The sequence below is a fragment of the Melanerpes formicivorus genome, unplaced genomic scaffold (assembly GCF_026170545.1).
Source record: "Melanerpes formicivorus ecotype bairdi unplaced genomic scaffold, bMelFor1.0.p_v2 SCAF_87, whole genome shotgun sequence".
Taxonomy (NCBI): domain Eukaryota; kingdom Metazoa; phylum Chordata; class Aves; order Piciformes; family Picidae; genus Melanerpes; species Melanerpes formicivorus.
Genome location: NW_027142439.1, coordinates 458,756 through 484,149, shown reverse-complemented (window position 1 = coordinate 484,149; position 25,394 = coordinate 458,756). Strand labels below are relative to the sequence as shown.

At 52.6% G+C, this 25,394-nt stretch overlaps 1 protein-coding gene across 2 annotated transcripts in view; it reads right to left on the bottom strand.

Moving 5' to 3' along the window:
* Positions 1-9,407: 9,407 nt before the first annotated feature.
* Positions 9,408-25,394, bottom strand: part of DHRS12 (dehydrogenase/reductase 12) — a 30,969-nt gene continuing 14,982 nt past the window's right edge. Inside the window, exons 6-11 of one of the 2 annotated variants that reach the window (XM_068165207.1) lie at positions 21,127-21,189; positions 18,848-18,909; positions 18,000-18,104; positions 16,594-16,684; positions 14,570-14,707; positions 9,408-10,076 (exon numbers count right to left, since the gene is read on the bottom strand). In XM_068165207.1, the coding sequence (XP_068021308.1) occupies positions 9,949-10,076; positions 14,570-14,707; positions 16,594-16,684; positions 18,000-18,104; positions 18,848-18,909; positions 21,127-21,189 (587 nt within the window). In that variant the 3' untranslated portion in view covers positions 9,408-9,948. The remainder of the gene's footprint in view (positions 10,077-14,569; positions 14,708-16,593; positions 16,685-17,999; positions 18,105-18,847; positions 18,910-21,126; positions 21,190-25,394) is intronic. The other variant, XM_068165209.1, reaches the window with a different exon arrangement.

The following is a 25,394-nucleotide window of genomic DNA, read 5'->3' as shown; positions in this document are numbered from 1 at the left end:
CTAGGCAGCACATTCCAATGCTGAGTTTCACACAGGATTCCCAAAGCACCAGCAAGGTTCCTTTGCCTTTGCCTGGCTTCTGTGCTGTTTTCTGAGCCCCCCCACTTTCTCCCCTGGAAGCCAGAGGCTTGTGTCACCTTGGAAAGCTTCTCACTACGCCTCTTACATGTTTGCTGGGGACTGCAAGGTTCTTGGCTGACACAGCTATGCAAGATGAGGAAGTCACCTGCCAATATTGCCTTTCCTCTAGGGAAGATTTACACAGCTGTGTTGGACTGTGCTGTCCCATGCTTCTCTGGGCTCAGGGCCTCTTGGCCAGTGACCTGACCTGCTTTGATGTGCAGAGAGTCCCTCTCAAGGGAGCAGAAACATGGAAGCACCAAAGTGAACTTAAATCACTGTTCAGTGCCCTGTCCCTGAGGAGACACAGCAATTGCAACGAGCCTGGCACTCCAGCAGGGACTGTGCTTCCATTGATGTGCTGGAAGGTGTGCAGAGCAGGGCCAGGAGGATGAGCAGAGGGCTGGAGCACCTCTCCTGTGAGGACAGACTGAAGGAGTTGGGGCTGTTCAGTCTGCAGAAGAGAAGGCTCCCAGGTGACCTCATTGTGGCCTTCCAGGATCTGAAGGGGGCTACAGGAAGGCTGGGGAGGGACTGCTCAGGATGTCAGGGAGTGCTAGGACTAGGGGGAATGGAATGAAGCTGGAGGTGGGGAGATTGAGGCTGGAGGGGAGGAGGAAGTTCTTCCCCATGAGAGTGGTGAAGCCCTGGAATGGGTTGTCCAGGGAGGTGGTTGGGGCCCTGTCCCTGGAGGTGTTTAAGGCCAGGCTGGCTGAGGCTGTGGCCAGGCTGATGTAGTGTGGGGTGTCCCTGCCCATGGCAGGGGGTTGGAACTGGCTGATCCTTGTGGTCCCTTCCACCCCTGACTGATACCATGATACTATGATGGAGCAGTGGAGGCAGCAAGCTGAGGAGCTGCCCCTGGCTCAGTGCTTAGTCCTTCTGACCATGAACCATACAAATGAAGACAAGGAGCTGACGCCAAAGGAGACACACATCTGGGGGAGAGCTGTGTTTGCACTTCTGTGCAGTGAACTCCTGGCCACTCCTCCTTTCTCTTCCAAGGAGCAGGAGCTTGAGTGTTGCTCTGTGTGTGGCTGCTGGGCACACAAATCCATTTGCAAAGTGCCCTTGCTGTGCTTCCTGGCTAGAGTACCTGCAGCTGTCTGCAGCCAAGCTGAGCGCCCTCTGATCTGGCACTCTCAGCACAAACCTGTGTTGGCTTAGGAAATCTTCTGACAGTGAAGCTGAGAGCAAAACCTTGTGAGCTTAAAAGCTGTAATGTGGAGCTGTGGAGGGAAGGAAGCTGTCTCTAATGCCAACAACAATTCCTTCACCTCCCTAATGAAACAAGGAGGATTTGGCTCTGGGTGAGTTAAAACACCTCCTTTCCTGCTCTGCCCTGTGAAGGCAGCAACCTCAGCTGCTTCTGTCCTAGAGCTGCTCAAAGCCCCAGGCTCCCTGCTGCCTGCTCCTTTGCCTCCCGTGCTAGCTGCTGAATAACAAAGCTGGGTTTATGAATGGCACTGGGGGGGAGGGTGCCCTTGGTGCAGAGGTAAACTCTGCAGCACCCCACTCACACCCCCACACACTCAGCTGAAGAAAACTCCTCTCCCCCAGGGCTGCTGGAGTGCAGCAGCAGGCTCTTAGTGATGCCTCCTGCTGTGCCAAGAAGTGTGCAGGCAAGGCTGGCCTTCCCCTGCTCTGCACCTTAGACACAGTGATTGGTGTTCCTCTCTTAGCTGGTGTTCCCTTGGGGAAAGAAGCAGTGCTCCTCAGAGCACCTGCCTGTCATCCTTGGCTTTGAAATGAGCAGCACTGGTAGCAGGTAGAGGGCAGGAGAGCTCTGCAGAGGGACCTGGACAGGCTGGGCAGATGGGCAGAGGCCAAGGGCAGGAGGTTGAACACATCCAAGGGCCAGGTGCTGCACATTGGCCTCTGGGCAGTGTGTGTTGCTGATGAGAAGGTGCATGCCTGGATGCACTAAAAGATTGTGCAGGGACCCCCAGAAAAGATGTAGGGCTGAAAAAAACCACAAAATTCCTTCATGCCTGCTGAGGAAATCACTGCCAGAAAAAAAGAGGCTGCTGTTTTAACCCAGCTGGGGTGAGCTGTGGGCCACCCAGTACAACAGAGGGATGAAGTGCTGGATCCAGTCCAGCAAAGGGCCAGTGAGATAATGAGACAGCAAAGGGACTGGAGAGCCTTTCCATGGAATGGAATGGAATGGAATGGAATGGAATGGAATGGAATGGAATGGAATAGAATAGAATAGAATAGAATAGAATAGAATAGAATAGAATAGAATAGAATAGAATAGAATAGAATAGACCAGGTTGGAAAAGACCTTTGAGAACATCCAGTCCAACCTATCACCCAACACCATCTAATCAACTCAACCATGGCACCAAGTGCCTCAGCCAGGCTCTTCCCTAACACCTCCAGAGATGGTGACTCCACCACATCCCCGGGCAGCACATCCCAATGGCCAATCTCTCTTGCTGGGAAGAATTTCTTCCTCACCTCCAGCCTGAACCTCCCCTGGCACAGCTTGAGACTGTGTCCTCTTGTTCTGGTGCTGGTTGCCTGGGAGAAGAGACTAACCCCCACCTGGCTACAACCTCCCTTCAGGGAGTTGCAGAAAGGCCCCAGCCAGCCTCTCACTCAGAGCTGGGACTATTCAGCCTAGAGAAGATAAGGCTCTGGGGAATTTGATCAGTATATGTAAATCCCTGAAGTGAGAGTGCAAAGAGAAAACAGCCAGGCCCTGCCCAGTGGTGCCCAGTGACAGAATCAGGTGCAGTGAGCTCAAACTGAAACACAGAAGCTTCCCTCTGGACCACCACAAACACTTCTTGTCACTGTGAGGGTAACTGAGCACTGGCCAGGAGGGTTGTGGAGTCTCCATTGTTGAAGCTATTTCAGTGCCAACTGGACATGGTGCAGGGCATCTGGCTCTAGGTGTCCCTGCTTGAGCCAGGGGAGTTGGACCAGATGACCTTCAGCAGTCCCTTCCTGCCTCAACCATTCTGTGGTTCAAAGACCACTTAGTGCCTGTGTCTGCTGCATGGGTTAGAAAGTAATAGAGAAGTCTCTTTCTTTACATCTCAAATGCCAGGGCTAATAACAAAGTAATAAAAGGATAGGATAGGATAGGATAGGATAGGATAGGATAGGATAGGATAGGATAGGATAGGATAGGATAAAACAGGCTGGAAGAGACCTTCGAGATCGAGTCCAACCTCTCACCCAGCACCATCTGATCAACTCAACCATGGCACCAAGGGCCTCATCCAGGCTCTTCCTAAACACCTCCAGGGATGGTGACTCCAGCACCTCCCCTATGTCTGCCCTCACCAGTCCCCAAAAGGTTTGGGAAAGAGCAGCCAACATTGCATCTTGTAGCACAGAGGCAGCAGCTCTGCAAGGTGAGGCTTTGTGGGGCTGTGTCCTTTCCGGGGGGCCAGGCTTGCAGTGAGGATTTAGAAGCCTTTGTTTCTCTGTGTGACCATTGTGTGCCACAGTAACTTGGTCCTTTCTGCAGGCTGGATCCATGTGCCAAGCTCCTCCAGTGCTGACCTCTCCTGTAGTGCTGAGGCAGAAGCAGACTTCTTTCTCTTCAGGATTGTGTGTGAAAAATATAAGGGGGGAGGGAAGTGGTTTCTCTTTGGACAGGGACCCGGAGTTCTGGGATTCAAGTTCGAGATGAGCTCTGTGTTGCCCTGTGGGACCTCTCTTCCCAGGCTTGGGGATTTTCCATTGTCACCAAGCAGCCTTTGGCCACCCCTGAAACTTTGCTTGCTGCAGGACAGCACTGTGCTGCTAGGAACAGAAAGGGGTTGAGTTCAGAGGCATTGGAATCGGTGCCATGTGGGGACATTGAACTCAGAACAAGAGAGCACAGTCTGCTGGCAAAGCCTCTGCAGAAGCAGAGATGCCAAGGGAGAATGTTATCACCACAGAAACAAAGCCAGCAGAATAGAAATGGACATTCATTAGAATTGTGCAAAGCAACAGCATCCCCTGCCCCAGCACTGCAAGCTGACCAGCAGCCCTGGCCAGGATCCAGGAGCCACCAGGACCGTGGGGCTGTTCCATAATGGGGTGATAGATCCAGCCTGAGAAGGTCTGACTTTACTTCCTTGCTGTTGGTTTGAATTGGCCAAAGGTCTTCATCTACCCCAAGCAGTGCTGTGAGAAATGCATGAGATGTGTGAGCCATTTGACACTCCAGTGATGGGGAAGAGACAAATCCCTTCTGAGCTGATGATGCAGGAGAGGTGCCAGGCCTTATGAACACAGAGGTTTTGTGCTTGCCACTCACTTCTTGCTTAGGCATTCAATGACTGGTTTTATGAAGGCTTTATCACTCTTGTACTTCCCAGCCTCCTTGACACACTTTTTCCATCCCTGGTCACTGACCCCTTTGCAGATACTGACCCAAACCTAACACTGTCTAACAGGTCAGGGCTTCCCTCAGGCACAGCAGACCCACTTTGTCCTGCCCCAAGAAAATCCGATGGAGCTGCCACCATCAAGCAGTTGAGAATGGTTCTGTGCAAAAGATGAGTTGCACAAACTTGACTCTTCTTTGTCATAACTCATCTTTGGGTTTGGTGATGGAGCACTGGAGCAGGCTGCCCAGAGGGGCTGGGGAGTCTCCTTCTCCAGACACATTCAAAACCCACCTGGATGCATTCCTGTGGCAGAATCCAAGGGCAGGAGATTGAACACATCCAAGTGCCAGGCTCTGCACATTGGCCACAACAACCCCAGGCAGTGCTACAGGCTGGGGGCAGAGTGGCTGAGAGCAGCCAGGCAGAGAGGGACCTGGGGGTGCTGGTTGATGGTAGGCTGAACATGAGCCTGCAGTGTGCCCAGGCAGCCAGGAGGGCCAATGGCATCCTGGCCTGCATCAGGAAGAGTGTGGCCAGCAGGAGCAGGGAGGTCATTGTGCCCCTGGACACTGCACTGGTTAGGCCACACCTTGAGTCCTGTGTCCAGTTCTGGGCTCCTCAGGTTAGGAAGGAGGTTGACTTGCTGGAAAGTGTCCAGAGAAGGGCAACGAAGTTGGTGAGGGGCTTGGAACACAGCCCTGTGAGGAGAGGCTGAGGGAGCTGGGGTTGCTTAGCCTGGAGTGGAGGAGACTCAGGGGAGACCTTCTTGCTCTCTACAACTCCCTGAAAGGAGGTTGGTCTCTTCTCCCAGGCAGCCAGCACCAGAACAAGAGGACACAGTCTCAGGCTGTGCCAGGGGAGGTTCAGGCTGGAGGTCAGGAGGAAGTTCTACACAGAGAGAGTGATTGCCCATTGGAATGTGCTGCCTGGGGAGGTGGTGGAGTCACCATCCCTGGAGGTGTTCAGGAGGAGACTTGATGGGGTGCTTGGTGCCATGGGTTAGTTGTTTAGGTGGTGTTGGATTGGTTGATGGGTTGGACACGATGATCTTGAAGGTCTCTTCCAACCTGGTTTATTATTCTATCATTCTATTCTATTATTCTATAACACACTCATGAATAGCCTGGGTGATCCTGCTTTGGCAGGGGGGTTGGACCCAATGATCTCTGGAGGTCCCTTCTGACCTCTCATGTTCTGTGAGTCTGTCACCACTTAGTTTCAGGTATGATTGATGTTTTCCCAGAGGCTGAGCATTGCTTCTGGCTCTCTACCTGGTAACTCCCCTCCAGAGTAGTGCCCAGCCTCCTGTGGCCTTTGCTTGCTTTCAGCATAGAGAGCTTTTGCCTTTCAAAGGGATGATCACCTTGGCTGGTGTTTTCCAGCACTGCTCAAGGACATGACCATCTTTCCTGCCAGTTATCTTGCAACACTTTCTAGTGCTGTTCCATTGTGTAACTGAGTAAATTGTGGTGGTTTAACCCCACTCAATTAATTCCCATCAGCCTCTGGCTGTTGCTTTTCTTTCTCTGTGTGTGTGTCAATCTGCCTGTGGTAGGGAGTTTGGCTTATTGAGTTTTGGCTGAGTTTTCACCTCCCCTGTCTGTGGGTTGGCATAAAGCTGCCAGTGACTGCCTGGGCACATGGGGGTCATTCCTTTGCCATGACAAATTCTCACTCCAGCCACCCAGCAGGGAGTGAGGAGCCAAGGGAAGGAGGATGTTTGGGCAGCAGAAGAGTTGCACAATGTTCTGCAAGGCTCCCTGCTGATTCTGGATTCTCAGGTGGAAAGTAAAGGGAAGGTGCTCAAGATGATTTTTAACCACCAAGGCCAATGCCACTTTCTGGGAGCTCCCTGAGGTTTGCACCAGTGCAGTTCCTCTTAGTCCTCTTCTCTGACAACGATTTTACCCGTGAGACACCACTGGCACTGCTGGCACATTAAAGGTTTGAGCTGTTTCTCCTGAGGGCAGGCTGAAAACCTGGGCTGCTGCAGAGCTTTGGCCAGGCTGATGCTGTGTGTCCTGGTAAGGCTGTGCCTTAGCATTTGCCCTGAGGAAGAGAGAAGCTTCCTGCACGAGAGTACATCCCAATGTTTATCTGATGGCTCCCTCTAGAGAGAGGAACATAAACGTTGACCTGCTTCACAAGATGAAGGGCTTGGATTTGGCCACTGTCAATCCCAGAAGTGTTTGTGTTCCCCTTGCTCCCTGGTGCACTCCCTGTGTGCTCCAGGCCTTCCCTCTCTTGCTGCCTAGAGCTGGAATCTGAGGCTGGCTGCAGGAACAGTCTTCAAGTCATCTTGTTTGCACTTCAAAATCACCTCCTGGAAGCAGTCACTGGATCTGTCCACATGCACCCAGAACTACCTCTGCCCACAAAGCAAGGGATGCAAACCTGATGGGCCAAGAGGGAAACACTCTGAGCAGAGCCAGAAGAGATCTGAAGCTTGCCACTGCTGGCCAGGGTGAGAGCAGCTGCTTTGCAAAAGCCAGTGGGTGGATGTTGGTGAGCACTCACTTCACAGCAGCAGGATCTGGTGGCACAAGAAGGGGCACTGCATTTCTGCAGGGAGTGAGTGAGCAACACACACAGGGAAGGGGGAAAAGGCACAGCAAGAAGGAGCTTGGATTAAACTGGCTTACAGCTGCCCTTCTCCACTGGAGTCAGTGACCACCAGGCTGCGGCCAGCAGGAGCAGGGAGGTCCTTCTGCCCTGGGCTCAGCACTGCTCAGGCCACACCTTGAGTTCTGTGTCCAGTTCTGGGCTCCTCAGTTCAGGAAAGATGTTGAGCTGCTGGAAGGTGTCCAGAGAAGGGCAACAAAGCTGGGGAGGGGTCTGGAGCACAGCCCTGTGAGGAGAGGCTGAGGGAGCTGGGGTTGCTCAGCCTGGAGAAGAGGAGGCTCAGGGGAGACCTTCTTGCTCTCTACAACTACCTGAAGGGAGGTTGTAGACAGGCAGAGGTTGGTCTCTTCTCCCAGGCAGCCAGTACCAGAACAAGAGGACACAGTCTCAGGCTGCGCCAGGGGAGGTTCAGGTTGGATGTTAGGAAGAATTTCTACACAGAGAGAGTGATTGCCCATTGGAATGGGCTGCCTGGGGAGGTGGTGGAGTCACCATCCCTGGAGGTGTTCAGGAGGAGACTTGATGGGGTGCTTGGTGCCATGGGTTAGTTGTTTAGGTGGTGTTGGATTGGTTGATGGGTTGGACACGATGATCTTGAAGGTCTCTTCCAACCTGGTTTGGTTTATTCTATTCTAATAATAATAAAGGTTACCACTGCAGCCAGCCCTGCTGGTGGGCTCTGCCTTGCCATCAGGGCAGGGGGAAATGCCTCCACAGGAGGCTGCGGGGCTGCATTCCCCTCCCTGCCAAACGCCTGAGGGTGGAAGCCTGCTGGGTAGGTTGGCACAACGAAGGAAAAGGTGGACACCTTCAGGATGTGAATGATTCAGCAACAGAGTCAGAGCTGTGCAGGCCTGAATGCTAACAAAAGGAGTGTTGGGCTGAGGGTGGAAAGGGCAGGGCAGGGAGAGCAGCTTCCACGCTTGGCTGGCTCCTGCAAGCCGGCTCTGCACTGCAAGTCCGCAGCATGCACTACTTAGCAAGGACTTTTGCTGCCTTCTATTCCTGGTAATCCATCCCTGGATGCCATTCCTCTTGTGCCTCTAAACTTCTGTGGGTGCCACTGAAGGCATTTGCTCACAGGAACACAAAGCATCTTGCTTTACAGCCACATGCTGCACTTGTACCTGGAGGAAGGGGCTGAAATAAGGCACCCCTGGGGCTGTAAGTGCCAAGTGGGGGAGACTCCAGACTATGCTCTTAGTTACTGCCCTGTGTTTTAATTCTCTTTGCATCAGAAGTGCTCTGAAACCACAGTATGCTGGGACCAGCCTTGGATTACAGCAGGTCACACACCCTTGGCTTTGTTCTGAAGCTGTGACTAAGGAGAAAAACATACTCCAGTATACCAGGAGGACAGAATGTGGACTGAACTACATGTTATATATATATATATATGTGTGTGTGTGTGTCTGCATATACATATGTGCCTTTGGGTTGTTTCTATGAGCTATTTCAGTATCAGCCATTAAACTTCTACACTGCAGAGCTGAGAAGCAACTTGACTTAAATACTCCAGCCTGCAAAAGCTTTTATTAGCCTTGCAGCTAGAGGGTGGAGAAAAGCAGCCCCTGTGTGTGCTCCCAGCCCCACTCTTGTTTCCAGTAGCTGTGTCTAACAGCTTGAGCCATGCAAAATGCTAGTACCAGGCTTCTAGGAAATAAATGCCTGTGCAAGCCTTGTTGCTGCTCTCTTTCACTGCAGCGTGAGAAGGAGTTGAGTTTCTAGAATGAAGCAATAGTTTGAATGCTGATTCAGCCCCTCCATCAGGAAGAGCTGTGACAGCCTGGCTTGTCTCAGCACTGCTTATCATGGGAAAGCTTATTTCAGGGCCCCTCTGACAGTAAAGCCCTTATTGCCAAGGAGACTGGATGAAAAGAGACTTCTCTAAACTGATACTTAATAGGAACAAGTGAATCAGGCAAGCAGGATATCTTCTGGGGAGCTTGGATTATGTAAAGCAGGCATAATGAGCTCCCTTCTGCACATCAGCATGACCCTTAGCTACCAGCCACCAGTAGAGCTCAAGAGTCTGTCCTCCTGTGAGGGCAGACTGAAGGAGTTGGGGCTGTTCAGTCTGCAGAAGAGAAGGCTCCCAGGTGACCTCATTGTGGCCTTCCAGGATCTGAAGGGGGCTCCAGGAAGGCTGGGGAGGGACTGCTCAGGATCTCAGGGAGTGATAGGACTAGGGGGAATGGAATGAAGCTGGAGGTGGGGAGATTGAGGCTGGAGGTGAGGAGGAAGTTCTTCCCCATGAGAGTGGTGAAGCCCTGGAATGGGTTGTGCAGGGAGGTGGTTGGGGCCCTGTCCCTGGAGGTGTTTAAGGCCAGGCTGGCTGAGGCTGTGGCCAGGCTGATGTAGTGTGGGGTGTCCCTGCCCATGGCAGGGGGGTTGGAACTGGATGATCCTTGTGGTCCCTTCCAACCCTGACTGCTTCTCTTATACTATGAAACCAGCCTGTCAAGCACAGAGTCAAACCTGGTTTAAGACATTTACTGCTTCATTCCCCAAGGCCTCCAGCAGGGTTACTGCAGACACTCTCCTCTGCCTCTCTCTGTGCCCAGTGCTTTAGCTGAGTGCTGAGCACCTTCACAAAGCCTTGCATTTTACTGCAGTGCCTCCTCATTTTGTTTCCAGTTCAAACGAACAGCACCTCCCTGTGCCTTGGGAGGGCAGGTGCCCATCCACACGGGGAGAGCCTCTCAGCAGCAGCCTGCTGCAGGCAGCACTCTCTCCCCTGCTGAGAACACCTCAACACACTTTATTTTCACCAGGCCTGCTGCATCCCCCTTCCCCCGAGCAGCAGGCGCTCCGCGGGCTGCTGCTGCGCAATCAGCAGCTCTGTGGCTCCCCTCTGCCAGCAGGGACACTAAGAGCCTGGAGCAGTGGATCTGAACTTCTGGGAGAATTCTTCCAGCACCTCCATTAGCTTCTCCTCGTCCTCTGGTGGGCTGTGGGTGCTTGCCAGGGGGAGGTGTGTGCTGACTGGCTGCCTGTCTGGAAGGCAAGGAAGACAAATGAATTCTTGTGGGTGCATGAAGTTCCTCCTCTAGCACCAAGGAGATTCTCCTGCTAGGCTCCACACTGCCCAAACACACCTCATGAGGAGAGGCTGAGGGAGCTGGGGCTGCTTAGCCTGGAGAAGAGGAGACTCAGGGGAGACCTTCTTGCTCTCTACAACTCCCTGAAGGGAGGCTGTGGACAGGCAGAGGTTGGTCTCTTCTCCCAGGCAGCCAGCACCAGAACAAGAGGACACAGTCTCAGGCTGTGCCAGGGGAAGTTTAGGCAGGAGGTCAGGAGGAAGTTCTACACAGAGAGAGTGATTGCCCATTGGAATGGGCTGCCTGGGGAGGTGGTGGAGTCACCATCCCTGGAGGTGTTCAGGAGGAGACTTGCTGGGGTGCTTGGTGCCATGGGTTAGTTGTTTGGGTGGGTTGGATTGGTTGAAGGGTTTGACACGATGATCTTGAAGGTCTCTTCCAACCTGGTCTATTCTATTCTATGCTCCTGAAGCCAGGACACTTACCTTCTAGATGTCTCTTAAAAATGCCTTCCAAGCAGAAACTGAACTAATTATTCTAATTAAACCTAAATGTTTATTCTAATTAATTGTTATTCTGGAGCTGGAGTGACTGTCCTGTAGCACAACAGGACTTAGGCTGGGGAGCAAGACCTCACTAGCAGCCAGGAACAGCACAAAGGCAGGCCTCACTGTGGGGCTACCCTTGCTGACTGTTACTGGTGTAGGTAAAGAGCAGCAACCCAAGATTGCTGCTGCAGGATTTTCCCTTCCTTCCTGGGTCATGTATCAGGTGGCACACAAATGCCCCAACCAAACTTGGGGCTTTGGTTTGTTTGCAACCTTGAAACACTTCCTTTCATCTTTTAAAAGAATGATGAAAGTCTAAATGCTGAAGAACTGCAGTTAACTGCCCAGGTGCTGTAAGCAGCAGCTGTCTGGGAAGGGGCCTGGCCACACTTCCTCAGTCTAGAATAGAATAGAATAGACCAGACCATGTTGGAAGAGACCTTCAAGATCATCGAGTCCAACCTATCAACCAACACCATCTAATCAACTAACCCATGGCACCAAGCACCCCATTAAGTCTCCTCCTGAACACCTCCAGGGATGGTGACTCCACCACCTCTGGGCAGCACATCCCAATTGCCAATCTCTCTCTCTATGAAGAATTTCTTCCTAACCTCCAGCCTAAACATCCCCTGGCACAGCCTGAGACTGTGTCCTCTTGTTCTGGTGCTGCTTGCCTGGGAGAGGAGACCAACCCCCACCTGGCTACAGCCTTCCTTCAGGGAGTTGGAGAGAGCAAGAAGGTCTCCCCTGAGTCTCCTCCTCTCCAGGCTAAGCAACCCCAGCTCCCTCAGCCTCTCCTCACAGGGCTGTGCTCCAGACCCCTCCCCAGCTTTGTTGCCCTTCTCTGGACACCTTCCAGCATCTCAACCTCCTTCCTAAACTGAGGGGCCCAGAAGTGGACACAGGACTCAAGGTGTGGCCTGCCCTTGTGCTCCTTGCTCACTCTGTGCAAACATGGCTGTACCAGCATCCACCCTAAGGGATTCTTCTCCCCAAAAGCACAGTGTCTGGAGGCTAGGAACCTTAGGACAGTAAAGGCAGATGGCTGTGAAACAGCTGCCAGAACACTGCTGCAGCACTGGCAGTCTATTAAAGGCCAACTTCTGCAGCTGCCAGCTGAGACTAAAGGAACAAGCTGTTGCAACTCTGGTCAGCAGACCTCTCTGCAAACCTATCAGGCTGCTATCAGGCTTCCCAGGGGAGCAGAGCTGTTTGCTCTGCACAGAGCAAATGTTGTGACTGGCTGCACACATAACCTCTGCCCATGGAGACATGAGGAGAGACAAACATTCCCTTCTCTGTCACTGACCATGAACTGCTTCCTACCTCACTGTAATGCTTCCAGGAGCCTGGGCTGACGTCTGGGAGCTGTGTGTGAAAGCCAAGGCCAGCATCATGGAGAGGCTGACTCTAGCCTGTGCAGAGCAGGACTCTGGCAAGGATTGTTCATTTCCTTTGGCAGATGCAGAGCACTCTGTGTGTGACTTGTTGTGCAACTCATGCTCTCACTTCCCCTTTTTCCCCTCAGGAAAAAGGAAAGAGTTCTGCCTTTGGTTTGCACTCAGAGTGAGCAGGAGAAAGGAGAACAGAGGGGACAGAGGAAAGGTATGGCTGATGCAGGAAGTGGCTGCCTAGGACTAGAACATCAGGAGCTGTGCTAAAGGGCTTCAGGAAGGCCCACATTAAGCTGTGGGAGAGAGCAATAACTGACTCCATCATTATGTGATAAGCACAGGACACAGACACAGGACTTCTGTGGCAGCCCCAAGAGCAGTCATGCCGAGACCATAGCTCTCAAAAGCCAAGAGCTGTAGCTAGAGAGCCAAGGAATGTTTCCTGTTCACTACAGCTGAGGGTAGACAACAGCCAAAGGCAAGAGCCTGGTGGAATTATGATCTAGAGACAGAAAAACTGAGCAGAAGCATTAGGAGCAGAAGAAGGTGGAAGGAGTATGAAGAAGGCAAAGCCTGGCTCTACAGGCTGAGCTGGTTGGGGCTGTTCAGCCTGGAGAAGGATCCAGGGAGACCTTATAGCCACACTTCAATATCCAAAGGAAGGCTGGGGAGGGACTGTTTAGAAGGCCTGGTAGTGACAGGCTGAGGGGCAATGGTTTGAAACTGGAGCAGGGCAGATTTAGGCTAGGCTTAAGGAAGAAGAGGGGATTGGACGTGGCACTTGGTGCCATGGTTTAGTAGTCATAAGGTCTTGGGTGACAGGTTGGGCTTGATGATCTCTGAGGTCTCTTCCAGCCTTATTGATTCCATGATTCTGAGAAGTTCTTTAGAGTGAGAATGGTAGAACAATGGAACAGGTTGCCCAGGAATGTGGTTGAGGCCCCAAGCCTGGAGGCACTCAGGACCAGATGTGATGTGGTCCTGGGCAGCCTGATCTAGTTGGAGGTGTCCCAGGTCACTGCAGGGGGGTTGGACAAGATGACCTTCGAGGGTCCCTTCCAACCTGCTGCAATCTGTGAAGACTGACTAGCTGGGATGCAGTTCCTGCATGCACCACATGAAGATGCTCTGGTTAAATATCTGTCAATCAACTTTGTTAGAGGGGACAGAAGGGACCAAGCCAACACAGCTCCAGGAGTCTGACCTCCCTGCAGCCTCTGCCTAGAAATTCAGTGCCACATCCAACAGAGGAACTGAATTGCTTCTGTCAGCAATTACCTTGTAAGCAACTCCTCCTTCTGGGCTGACCTGCATCACCATTAAGACATCGATGCTTCCAGCTGCTCCTACTAGGATGCCTGTCATCTGTCCAGGAGGACAGCAAGCCTCTGCCCTGACTTTCCATTCCCTATGCTTACAGGGCCAAAAATGCCACTCTGCTCAGGTCCCTGCCCAGCATCAGAGAAAGAGGCAAGTGACAGTTTTAGCTAGCACAGCAGGGTAGGAAGAGCCTCTCAAATCAAAGCCATCTCCCAGTGCTCTGTGGGAAGGATGCTAGCACCATAAAAGCTGCTGTCTGACTGCTGTGATTCACCTTCCCTTGGCACAGTCCTGCACACAGCCATTTTCCTTCTAACTTCACCCCCAAGTACTCCCTAAAGGAAGAGCTTTGAAGTCTCTATCAGCTACTCTAGAGGACAAAAGCAGGAACATAACATCAGCCATTGTGCTCCTGTGCTCAGCACTGCTCAGGCCACACCTCGAGTCCTGTGTCCAGTTCTGGGACCCTCAGTTTAGGAAAGAGGTTGACTTGCTGGAAGGTGTCCAGAGAAGGGCAACAAAGCTGGGGAGGGGTCTGGAGCACAGCCCTGTGAGGAGAGGCTGAGGGAGCTGGGGTTGCTTAGCCTGGAGAAGAGGAGGCTTGGGGGAGACCTTCTTGGTCTCTCCAGCTCCCTGAAGGGAGGTTGTAGCCAGGTGGGGGTTGGTCTCTTCTCCCAGGCAGCCAGCACCAGAACAAGAGGACACAGTCTCAAGCTGTGCCAGGGGAGGTTTAGGCTGGAGGTGAGGAAGAAGTTCTTCCCATCAAGAGAGATTGGCCATTGGGATGTGCTGCCCAGGGAGGTGGTGGAGTCACCATCCCTGGAGGTGTTTAGGAAGAGCCTGGCTGGGGCACTTGGTGCTATAGTTTAGTTGATCAGATGGTGCTGGGTGAGAGGTTGGACTGGATGATCTCAAAGATCTTTTCTAACCTGGTCTGGTCTATTCTATTCTATTCTATCCCATCCCACCCCATCCCATCCCATCCCACCCCACCCCACCCATCCCCTGGCTGCTCACTGCTCACTTGAACCTTCTGTCTTGGAGTGATATTGAGAAACATTTTACCCTTTGAGGAGGAGTTTCCTGGTGGAGCCTTCATCTCCTCCCAGGCCAGCTGGGGATCAAACAGTTCAGACAGCCTAGGGATCTCCCCTGCCACACAGGGTGAGACACTGCTGCCCTACCTTGGAAGAACAAGCCGCTGGGGAACTTCGCTGCTTCAGAGGACACTGCCAGCCACAGCACCGTGTCGGCTCCCTGGGCCTCTGTGCGCAGGCTGCTCCTCATCTTCTCGTAGAAATCTGGCATTGATGACCTCACAGCTAGAGACAAGCACAGGGGAATGATGGCCTGCCAAGTGAGACCCTTTGAGGTGAAAAAACATAAGACCAAAAACCCCCCACACAACCAACCAACCCCAAAACCCCAACCCCCTCCAGAAAGAGCAGTTTGAAGTTGCCAGTCCGGGTGCAGGAGGGAGAGAAGGCAGCTCAGGGTGGGTGAAAATGAGGCTTTCCCCACAGCTAGGAGGAGGATGGCTTCTGGTGGGAGAGTGCTGAACTGCCAGGTGACCCACCAGTTGTTTTCTGAGGTCAAAATCCAGGGACAAAACTAGTGGGAGCTGAGAACAGGATCAGCAAGAGGGAACTGAGCCAATTCCATTCTAAACTGCAAAGAAGTACAACAGAAATGGAATAGAATCATGGAATGGTCCAGGCTGGAAGGGACCTCCAAAGGTCATCCAGTCCAATCTCCCCACAGCCAGCAGGGACAGCCCCAGCCAGCCCAGGCTGCCTAGTGCCTTGTCAAACCTCACCCTGAATGTCTCCAGGGAAGGAGCCTCAACCACCTCCCTGGGCAAAGCCACTACCATTCTAACAGGATTTTTATCTCATTTGCTTACCAGTTTTAGACAGCCAGCTGCAGCATTATATGGAAAAGCCAACCCTGTATGGTGAACAGAAGCTAAACCAACCAGAGAATTCATGTCCAAGTTCAGTTTTCTTTTCATTGTGTCCAACAGGTGATGATTGAAAGCCCAACCCACACAGCTGTCTGGTTTGAGGGGGACACAGGACTCAAGGTGTGGCCTAACCAGTGCAGTGTACAGGGCACAATGACCTCCCTGCTCCTGCTGGCCACACTCTTCCTGATGCAGGCCAGGATGCCATTGGCCCTCCTGGCTGCCTGGGCACACTGCAGGCTCATGTTCAGCCTACCATCAACCAGCACCCCCAGGTCCCTCTCTGCCTGGCTGCTCTCAGCCACTCTGACCCCAGCCTGTAGCACTGCCTGGGGTTGCTGTGGCCAATGTGCAGCACCTGGCACTTGGCTGTGTTCAATCTCCTGCCCTTGGCCTCTGCCCATCTGCCCAGCCTGTCCAGGTCCCTCTGCAGAGCCTCTCTACCCTCCAGCAGATCAACTCCTGCCCCCAGCTTGGTGCCATCTGCAAATGTACTGCTGATGGACTCAATGCCCTCATCCAGATCATCAATGAAGATGTTAAAGAGCACAGGGCCCAGCACTGATCCCTGGGGCACACCACTGGTGCCTGGCTGCCAGCTGGCTGTGGCACCATTCACCACCACTCTCTGGGCTCAGCCTCCAGCCAGTTCCTAACCCAGCTCAGAGAGCTGCTGTCCAAGCCAGGGGCTGCCAGCTGGGCCAGGAAAGCCAGAGGCTGGAAACACTCTGGACTGCAGCATGCATACTGGATAACTGCTGCTGGCCTGCCTGCTGAGACACCATCACTCCAGAAGTGCTGCAGCTCAGACCAGGGCTGCTAGGCCAAATGTGCTGCTTCTCCATGGCAGTAAATGCATAGAGGAAGAGCAGAGGAGCACAGTGATGTATGCCCCATGCTCCTACATGCCCTCCCAAATTCCCAGGGGCCACATGTTGGTACTTGGAGAGGCAGAAGCTCGATCTGCTCAACAGTCCCACTGCAAATGCAACCTCAAGGCTAGCTTAAAGCCCTATGGCTCTGCTGTGCAGGGCTGGAACCATTCATTGCCTATTATTGTTCTCTGGGTATACACAGACAGCAAACACTGTGCAGAACAAAGCTACCAAGGGGGTACAAAACCACTTCAAGCACCAGCTTGGAGCCAAGAAATCACTGCAGCTGCTGGGCAAATCTACCAGAAAGCTTCCTTTCTCTTGGCTTTTAGTCTAAGCCTGAGAAGAAAAAACTCTAGTCAGCTATTACCTGGAGTGTCTGCCCAGCCAGGGTGCATCACAGAGAAATGGATGTTCCTGTGAGCCTTTGCCCACTGCTCAGTCAGGACAACCTGCTGCCTCTAGGACACAGCAAAGAGAGGGAGAGCAGCGTCAGGGTCGGCAGCCTGCCCACCAAGGTAGCTCCCAGGCAGGCAAACTACACCAAGTGTGTTGTAAATCCCAGGGCATTTCCAAAGGGCAGAGCTCCACCCTTCCCCCTCCTGACTGGATTTATTGGGTACTCCTGCCAGGGCCCACTATGGTCACTGCAATCCACAGCCCAAACAGGAGCTTGCTTTTGAAGCCCTGCTTTTCCTGACCACCTTTCCCTGCTGCAGGCTGCAGGCAGGATGCTCTCTCACCTCTCCCAAAAGGGGTGTGAAAAAATGGTGTAATAAAGGCTGACACAAAGGCCTGGCTAGCATTGGAAGGTATAAATGGAAATGCTATTCATAGCCACACCAAGCAGTGCAAAGCATATAAAACTACACAAAAGCCAGAGTCTGGGCTTCACACAGAAGCTCATGAAGCCAAAGCTTCACACAAACCTCCCTTTAAACCAGGCCAACAAACCCATGCCTTCATCCCCCCCACACACCCCCCCTTGCCTTTCTGCATCCAAACCAATGTGATGCAACATCAAATTTGGCTTGGCAGCCATAAGCCCACATGAGGCTGCTCCAGGCCTAATTGGCAGCATTGCCAAGGCTGAACTCCAGGCCTCAACACCCCTGCAAGGAGATAACAACCTGCATGTCCTCCTGGGAGCAGAGGGAGGGGGGAAAGGGAAAACTGAGTCTGCAACCAGTTTTGAAGGGATGCAGGACTTATGTGAATGAGAGACACTTTTCCAGTCCACCTCCTGAATAGAGTAGAACAGAACTGAACAGAACAGAATAAATAAGGTTGGGAAAGACCTTTGAGATCATCCAGTCCAACCTACCACCCAACACCATCTGATCAACTCAACCATGGCACCAAGTGCCTCAGCCAGGCTCTTCTTAAACACCTCCAGGGATGGTGACTCCACCACCTCCCCGGGCAGCACATCCCAATGGCCAATCTCTCTTGCTGGGAAGAATTTCTTCCTAAACCTCCCCTGGCAGAGCTTGAGACTGTGTCCTCTTGTTCTGGTGCTGGTTGCCTGGGAGAAGAGACCAACCCCCACCTGGCTACAACCTCCCTTCAGGGAGTTGGAGAGAGCAATGAGGTCACCCCTGAGCCTCCTCTTCTCCAGGCTAAGCAACCCCAGCTCCCTCAGCCTCTCCTCACAGGGCTGTGCTCAAGGCCTCTCCCCAGCCTCATTGCCCTTCTCTGGGCACACTCAGGGGTCTCAGTGCCCAAGGTGCACAGCAGAGGGGTGCTGGGCTTTGTTGCCAAGCCCGTGGGCTGTACCTTGTTTTGTGCATACACCATAGTTCCATCGAAGGTCCCGTTCGCCGACTGCAGGTCAGAGAGGTTCAGCTTTTGAACCAGCATGCCCCCAGAAGAGACAGTGATCTGTAAGCACATGGATGGGAAGCAGGTGAATGCAAAACAAAGGAATGAAAAGCAAACAACTGAAAAACAGGACCAGGAGCTCCCCACGGTCACACCCATGCATGGAACGTGGAAAACCTCTGGGGAGCAGGATGCCTCCGCAGGCTCTTTGAACTCTGCCCCTGCTCACGTGTGGGGCAGACCTGGAGATGAGGTGGAAGGGAAAAAATGCCTTTTCAAAGCAACTTTCCCTCAAAGCAAGGCTGTCTCCTTCAGGAAACGTGGTGCTTCCTCCTTTTGAAAGGTAATCAGGAGAAAGCAAACTGCAGAGCAGCTCTGTTTGCTGGTTGCATGTTTAGCATTCCTGAAGGGCAATTAGCCAACAGGAGACTGCACAGAACTTGCCATGTTTCATGTGTCAAAGAACACATGAAGCACCTGCATCCTGCTTTCCACCAAGGTCTGTGAGGTTCTTTCAAGCCCATGCCCCTGTTACAGGTATTTTGCACTCTGCTGCAGGGGATACCTTGCTCCAGGGAAATGAAAAGGGGAAGCTTCCAAAGGCAGTGTTCCACTCAGGGGAAAGGTTGAGGGGAGCAGGCAGTGGCTTTGCCTTGGAGAAGCAGGTTGTTGCTAGCAAAATCCAAGAGAATCCTAGGGGTGCTTCCAGCATAACAACCAATCCTGTGTTGCCAGCACAGCAATGCTGTCACAGGCCTGAAGGCAACAGCAAACCCCCCTGTGCAGCAGCACTGCAGACTCACCACTCTGGCATCAGCTGCTTTTTCCAGGAGGGGCAGCAGGGCAGTTGTCAAAATGTATGTACCTAAAAGACAGGCAGGCACCAACATGAACTTGTCTTTTTCAAACAGCTTTTTATGGACTAGACTAGGCTAGACTAGACCAGACCAGGTTGGAAGAGACCTCAGAGATCATCAAGTCCAACCCATCACCCAACACCATCTAATCAACTCAACCATGGCACCAAGCACCCCATCCAGTCTCCTCCTAAACACTTCCAGGGATGGTGACTCCACCACCTCCCTGGGCAGCACATCCCAAGGGCCAATCTCTCTTGCTGGGAAGAACTTCTTCCTCACCTCCAGCCTAAACCTCCCCTGGTGCACCTTGAGACTGTGTCCTCTTGTTCTGGTGCTGGTTGCCTGTCTACAACCTCCCTTCAGGTAGTTGGAGAGAGCAAGAAGGTCTCCCCTGAGCCTCCTCTTCTCCAGACTAAGCAACCCCAGCTCCCTCAGCCTCTCCTCACAGGGCTGTGCTCCAAACCCCTCCCCAGCTTTGTTGCCCTTCTCTGGACTCCTTCCAGCATCTCAACATCTTTCCTAACCTGAGGAGCCCAGAACTGGACCATTCCATTCCATTCTATTCCATTCCATTCCCTTCCCTGGGGGTGATGCTAGTGAAGAAACCAGGCATGCCCTTCCCCTCCACGTGTGGCAGATGCACACATCATTACACCTGGTCGTGAGCAACAGAAGAAAACTGCTTCACACTTGCATTTCTTAGGCCATTCCATACACACTTAGGACTCATCCATTTTTGCCTTCTCACTGTGAAATCACTCAGAGGACACAGACACTTTTGGTTTGTGTTGCACCCAAAGCCCTCCTCTTACATCCCCAGCCCGCCTATCACAGAGGATAAAGAATCCTTCCAGGGAAAGGACACGTTAACGTTGCATGCCCAAGGCTGAGCTAAGATTACTTGGAGGAACTTAACTGTGTCCTCTCCCACTTGACTCGAGCTCATTTGGCATAGACTGGCAGGCACCACACCAATCTATTCCATTTCAGCTGTTACCAGGACCAGAGAAGTTTGTTGTTCCAAACACTGCTCAGCTGCCAGGGTGCTTGCTTCAGACACACCTCGTGATGCCTCACCCCCCCAGGCCCAAAGCAGGGATTCCTGCTTGTGCACAGCTCTTCAGAGATACTTTTGCTTTTCCCCTTTAAGCTGTGTTTAAACCCCCCCTGTTTAATTCAACCAGAACCTCCCCCCATGTAGTCTAGCGTTTCTGTGTCAAGCATGGCACTTCTCCCCCATCCCTTCACGCGTGGCTCTGGTTCAACAACCCTATGTCAGCGATGGTCGGTGGCTCTCCCCCCTGAGCCACCGAGGCCATGTGTTTCACTAGACATGAAGACTTCAGCATGTGTCTCTATAACCTCTCTTCCACAGAGGCAGCAGGTCACACACAGTTAAAACACAGCAGGTTTATAAATAGGCTACCACACCAAAATGTGCTTCCCCGCTCGGCGAACAAACTGCTCGGCTCCCCCATCGCTCAGAGCAGCCCTCGGCTTCCCCACATCACCAGAGGCAGAGCCACATCCACACAAAATATTTAACCCCCTGGCAAATCAGACAAAGCCAATGCACAGCAGATGAGTGAATGCAGCCTGTCTCAATCAGGAAATGCAAGCCCAGGCAGTTGCCAGTGAGTAACCAGAGCCTCTGCATCTCCCATGGCGGTAGCGGGGAGGCTGAACGATGACATCATTAGGAGAAGAGCTGCTGCTGATTGTCATGGGAGACTGCTGAGATGTACAACACAGAAGTAACTTCAGTACAAGCAGAGAGCAGCCTGGATTAAACTTGATTTGCTGTGGATGCTTCAAATACAAAAGTAACATCATGCCTGGGTTAAACGAGCTGCATCTCCTAACGGCACAGCCGCAACCCACCAGCCAGGACTGCGGTTGACTTTACTGTCCCATAGACTGAGTTACTCTTCTGAGGGGCTTCACATCGACTTGCTAATTCTAAAGGGATGCAAGGGTTGAAGGCATTAACATTGCCTCATTAACAACTGAGTTTTGTTTTGGTTTCCAGCTGGAAGAGAGAAATGGCTGATGCCAAAAATCCTGCTTAAAGCAACTTCGGCTTGCCAGGAGTTCATGCACTCAGTTAAAACCACAAACTAACTGCAAAACCAGTCTCCCCTCTCTCCCTTGAGTCCATGGAGACTTCAACAGATCCCACAGAGCCAGGGCATTCCATCTTTTTGCCACACAAAACCACTCACTCATTTGCTTCCAGACAGAGTGCAACAAGAGCAGTTTGGATCCCAGCTTCCTATGGTGAGCACCTGGGAACACAGACACAACGCATCAAGGCACTCAGGCTCAAGCACTTCATTTCTGCCACTACTGAGTATCTCACCAGCTACTGTCCCTGCTTGAAAGTGTTTCAATACAAACTCCAGAGGAATCTTTAAAAAATACACACTTGGGTAGTATAAATTCTGCTTTGCAGGGGCTGGTCTGCCAGGCAGAACAGTCTGGACAAGGGGCAGCACCTCAAAGATGGTCAGTTTTGGGCCCCTCACTACAAGGACACCAGGTTGGAAGAGACCTTTGAAATCATCAAGTCCATCCTATCATCCAACACCATCAACTAAACCATGGCACCAAGTGCTTCATCCAGGCTCTTCCTAAACACCTCCAGTGATGGTGACTCCACCACCTCCCTGGGCAGCACATTCCAATGGCACCAAGCACCCCATCAAGTCTCTTCCTCAACACTTCCAGTGATGGTGACTCCAACCCTCCTGCCAAAGTAGGCTCACCTAAAGCAGGTAGCACAGAACAGCATCGAGGCAGGTTTTGACTCCACCACCTCTCTGGGCAGGCCCTTTCAATGCTAGAGTAGAGTAGAGTAGAGTAGAGTCGAGTAGAGTAGAGTAGAGTAGAGTAGAGACGAGACGAGACCTTCAAGATCATCGTGTCCAACCTATCCTCCAACACCATCTAATCAACTAACCCATGGCACCAAGCACCCTATCAAGTCTCCTCCTGAACACCTGAAATGTCTCCTCACATTTAGATGGAACTTCTGATGTTCAAGTTTGTGCCCACTACCTCTTGTCCTGTCCCTGGGCACCACTGTAAAACATCTGGCCCCATCCTCCTGGCACCTCCCCTCCAAGTACTTATAAGCATTGCAAAGACAGCTGTCTTCTCTTCTCCAGGCTGAAGAGCCCCAAGCCCCTCAGCCTTTCCTCATAAGACTGGTGGCCTAGTACCCTAATGACCTTTGTAAGCCTTTGCTCTACCACCTCAAGCAGTTCCCTGTCCTTCTTGAACTGGGGAGCCCAGACTGGACACAGTACTCCAGATAAGGCCTCACCAGGGCAGAGGTGATGGAGACAACAATCTCCCTCAACCTGATGACCACACTCTTCTTGATGCATCCCAGGACACCATTGGCCTTCTGGGCCACAAGGGCACCTTGCTGGCTCATGGTAATCCTCTTGTTCACCAGGACTGCCAGGTCTTTTCCCAGCAGGTCAACCCCCAACTTGTACTGACACATGGAGCTGTTCCCCCCTAGGTGCAGTACCCTACACTCATCCTTGCTGAACTGCCCAAGCTTATTCATCTGCCCAGCCCTCCAGCCTGTGCAGGTCACACTGGATGGCAGCACAACCTCCTGGTGTGTCATCCACCCCTCCCAGCTTGGTGCCACCAGCAGACTTGCTGAGGGTACCCTCTATCCCCTCACCCAGGTGGCTGAGGAATATGTTGAGCAGGACTGCCCTCCTCCTGCCATTGAAAGGGATGTGGGCTACATGGCCAAAGACTTGGCTCCCACTGGGGCAAGGGTGGAAAAGGAAAGCTTGGGAGTGGAACTGTGTACCACACTTCCCTTCAAAAAGGAGTAGGTGCTGTGCCACAGAGGAGGCCAGCAGGAGGAATTCAGGAGCTTGCTCAAGCAGAGGAAGGCAGAAGGGGGATGAACAACCATTCACTCACTGCCTTGCACAGGCTCTCATCTTGCCCTTGCTGAACTCTGCTGAGGTGAAGAGCTGACCAGAGGAACTTCCTGGACAAACTGCAGCCCTTTTCCATACAGCAAGTTCCGACCCAGTACTTGCTGGCCAGGTTTCCTTCAGTTCAGGAGGCTCTTGGGATTGATGCACCATTCCTTTCAAAGTAAACATCCTCTCAGCATTTTCTTTGCTTTGGAAAACAATCCTGTCAGCTTTGGGTGGGAGCCAGCTTCACAAAATAGGAAACCATCTAAATGCAGTGCTGTGAAAACCTTTCTGCAAGGGCTCAGCAACTCCACCATCACACACCACTCAACCAGCTTGGTCAGAGGGGGGATTAGATAGCATGGTCATCAGCCTGGGCACTGTGCAGAGCATGTCCAGTAAAAACAATGAGCATGGCACTTCCTGAGGACACACTGGGTTCATACCCCCTCCCTCCACATTCATGTGTAAGTTTTAGGTCAGACTCAATGATCCCCAAGGTCTTTTCCAACCTGGTTAATTCTACACATTGGCCACAGCAACCCCAGGCAGTGCTACAGGCTGGGCTCAGAGTGGCTGAGAGCAGCCAGGCAGAGAGGGACCTGGGGGTGCTGGTCGATGGTAGGCTGAACATGAGCCTGCAGTGTGCCCAGGTGGTCAAGAAGGCCAATGGCATCCTGGCCTGCATCAGGAAGAGTGTGGCCAGCAGGAGCAGGGAGGTCATTCTGCCCTGTGCTCAGCACAGCACAGGGAGAAGAGACCAACCCCCACCTGGCTGCAACCTCCCTTCAGGGAGTTGGAGAGAGCAAGAAGGTCTCCCCTGAGCCTCCTCCTCTCCAGGCTAAGCAACCCCAGCTCCCTCAGCCTCTCCTCACAGGGCTGTGTTCCAAGCCCCTCACCAACTTTGTTGCCCTTCTCTGGACACCTTCCAGCAAGTCAACCTCCTTCCTAAACTGAGGAGCCCAGAGCTGGACACAGGACTCAAGGTGCAGCCTAACCAGTGCAGTGTACAGGGGCAGAATGACCTCCCTGCTCCTGCTGGCCACACTCTTCCTGATGCAGGCCAGGATGCCATTGGCCTTCTTGGCCACCTGGGCACACTGCAGGCTCATGTTCAGCCTGCCATCAACCAGCACCCCCAGGTCCCTCTCTGCCTGGCAGCTCTCAGCCACTCTGCCCCCAGCCTGTAGCTCTGCCTGGGGTTGCTGTGGCCAAAGTGCAGCCCCTGGCACTTGGACTTGTTGAATGCCATCCTGTTGGCCTCTGCCCATCTGCCCAGCCTGTCCAGGTCCCTCTGGGAGACTCCTTAGGATCCATGTATTGCAGCTCTGGAAACCAAGAGGGCATCACAGATAATAATAGCACATGAACAAATCCTCCTGTCTGCTGGACATATTGATAGTGACCCCCCCAAATCTGCTCTTTAAGACTGATTTCTAAGGACAATTATGGCTTCAGCAGAAGTAATATTGCAGAGCCACTACCTGTTTATAACATCTAATTAATTGATGATGTAATTATTGGAGGCCCAAGTGTTTTGGTGGATTCCAGAAGAGTTTTCTATCTGGCAATTAGTGGTGAACTGTTGGTGAGGTTTTTACTCTGCCAGCATTCAGCTAAGGGCAGGCAGCCAGCACCACACTCAGTGGAGTTTTCCATCTGCCTGAGCTTTGCAGGATTATTAGGAGCAGTGTTGCTTCAACTGTGACAAAGTAAGTGGGAACAAACACCCCCACCCCCCCAGCTTTTACTTGTGCAGGTTCCCATGGCTCATTCCTCTGGCACAAAGCACTTCAATTGGCTTTTCTTCTGTCCAAGTCTTAAAACAGAACCCAAAGTGACATTCTTCCTTGACCTGGTTACCTTTTCAAGCCTTCAATTTATGGAGTTCCAAGGAAGAGACATCTCTGAGTCTGCTTCCCAGGTACAGGATCAGGAATGAAGGTTTCAGTATACTGCCTGTGAGGGTCAACTCCAGCACACTGCCAACAACTGAGAGCATAAGGAAAGAGCTAATGGACACCAAAGACAAAACAGAGGTTTACATTCCCCTTGACTTACAAAGCTCAGTTCAGTAAGTGTTCCTGTGTCACAATATCAGTCAGGGTTGGAAGGGACCACAAGGATCATCCAGTTCCAACCCCCCTGCCATGGGCAGGGACACCCCACACTACATCAGCCTGGCCACAGCCTCAGACAGCCTGGGCTTAAACACCTCCAGGGACAGGGCCCCAACCACCTCACTGGACAACCCATTCCAGGGCTTCACCACTCTCATGGGGAAGAACTTCCTCCTCACCTCCAGCCTCAATCTCCCCACCTCCAGCTTCATTCCATTCCCCCTAGTCCTAGCACTGCCTGAGATCCTGAGCAGTCCCTCCCCAGCCTTCCTGGAGCCCCCTTCAGATCCTGGAAGGCCACAATGAGGTCACCTGGGAGCCTTCTCTTCTCCAGACTGAACAGCCCCAGCTCCTTCAGTCTGTCCTCACAGGAGAGGTGCTCCAGCCCTCTGCTCATCCTCCTGGCCCTGCTCTGCA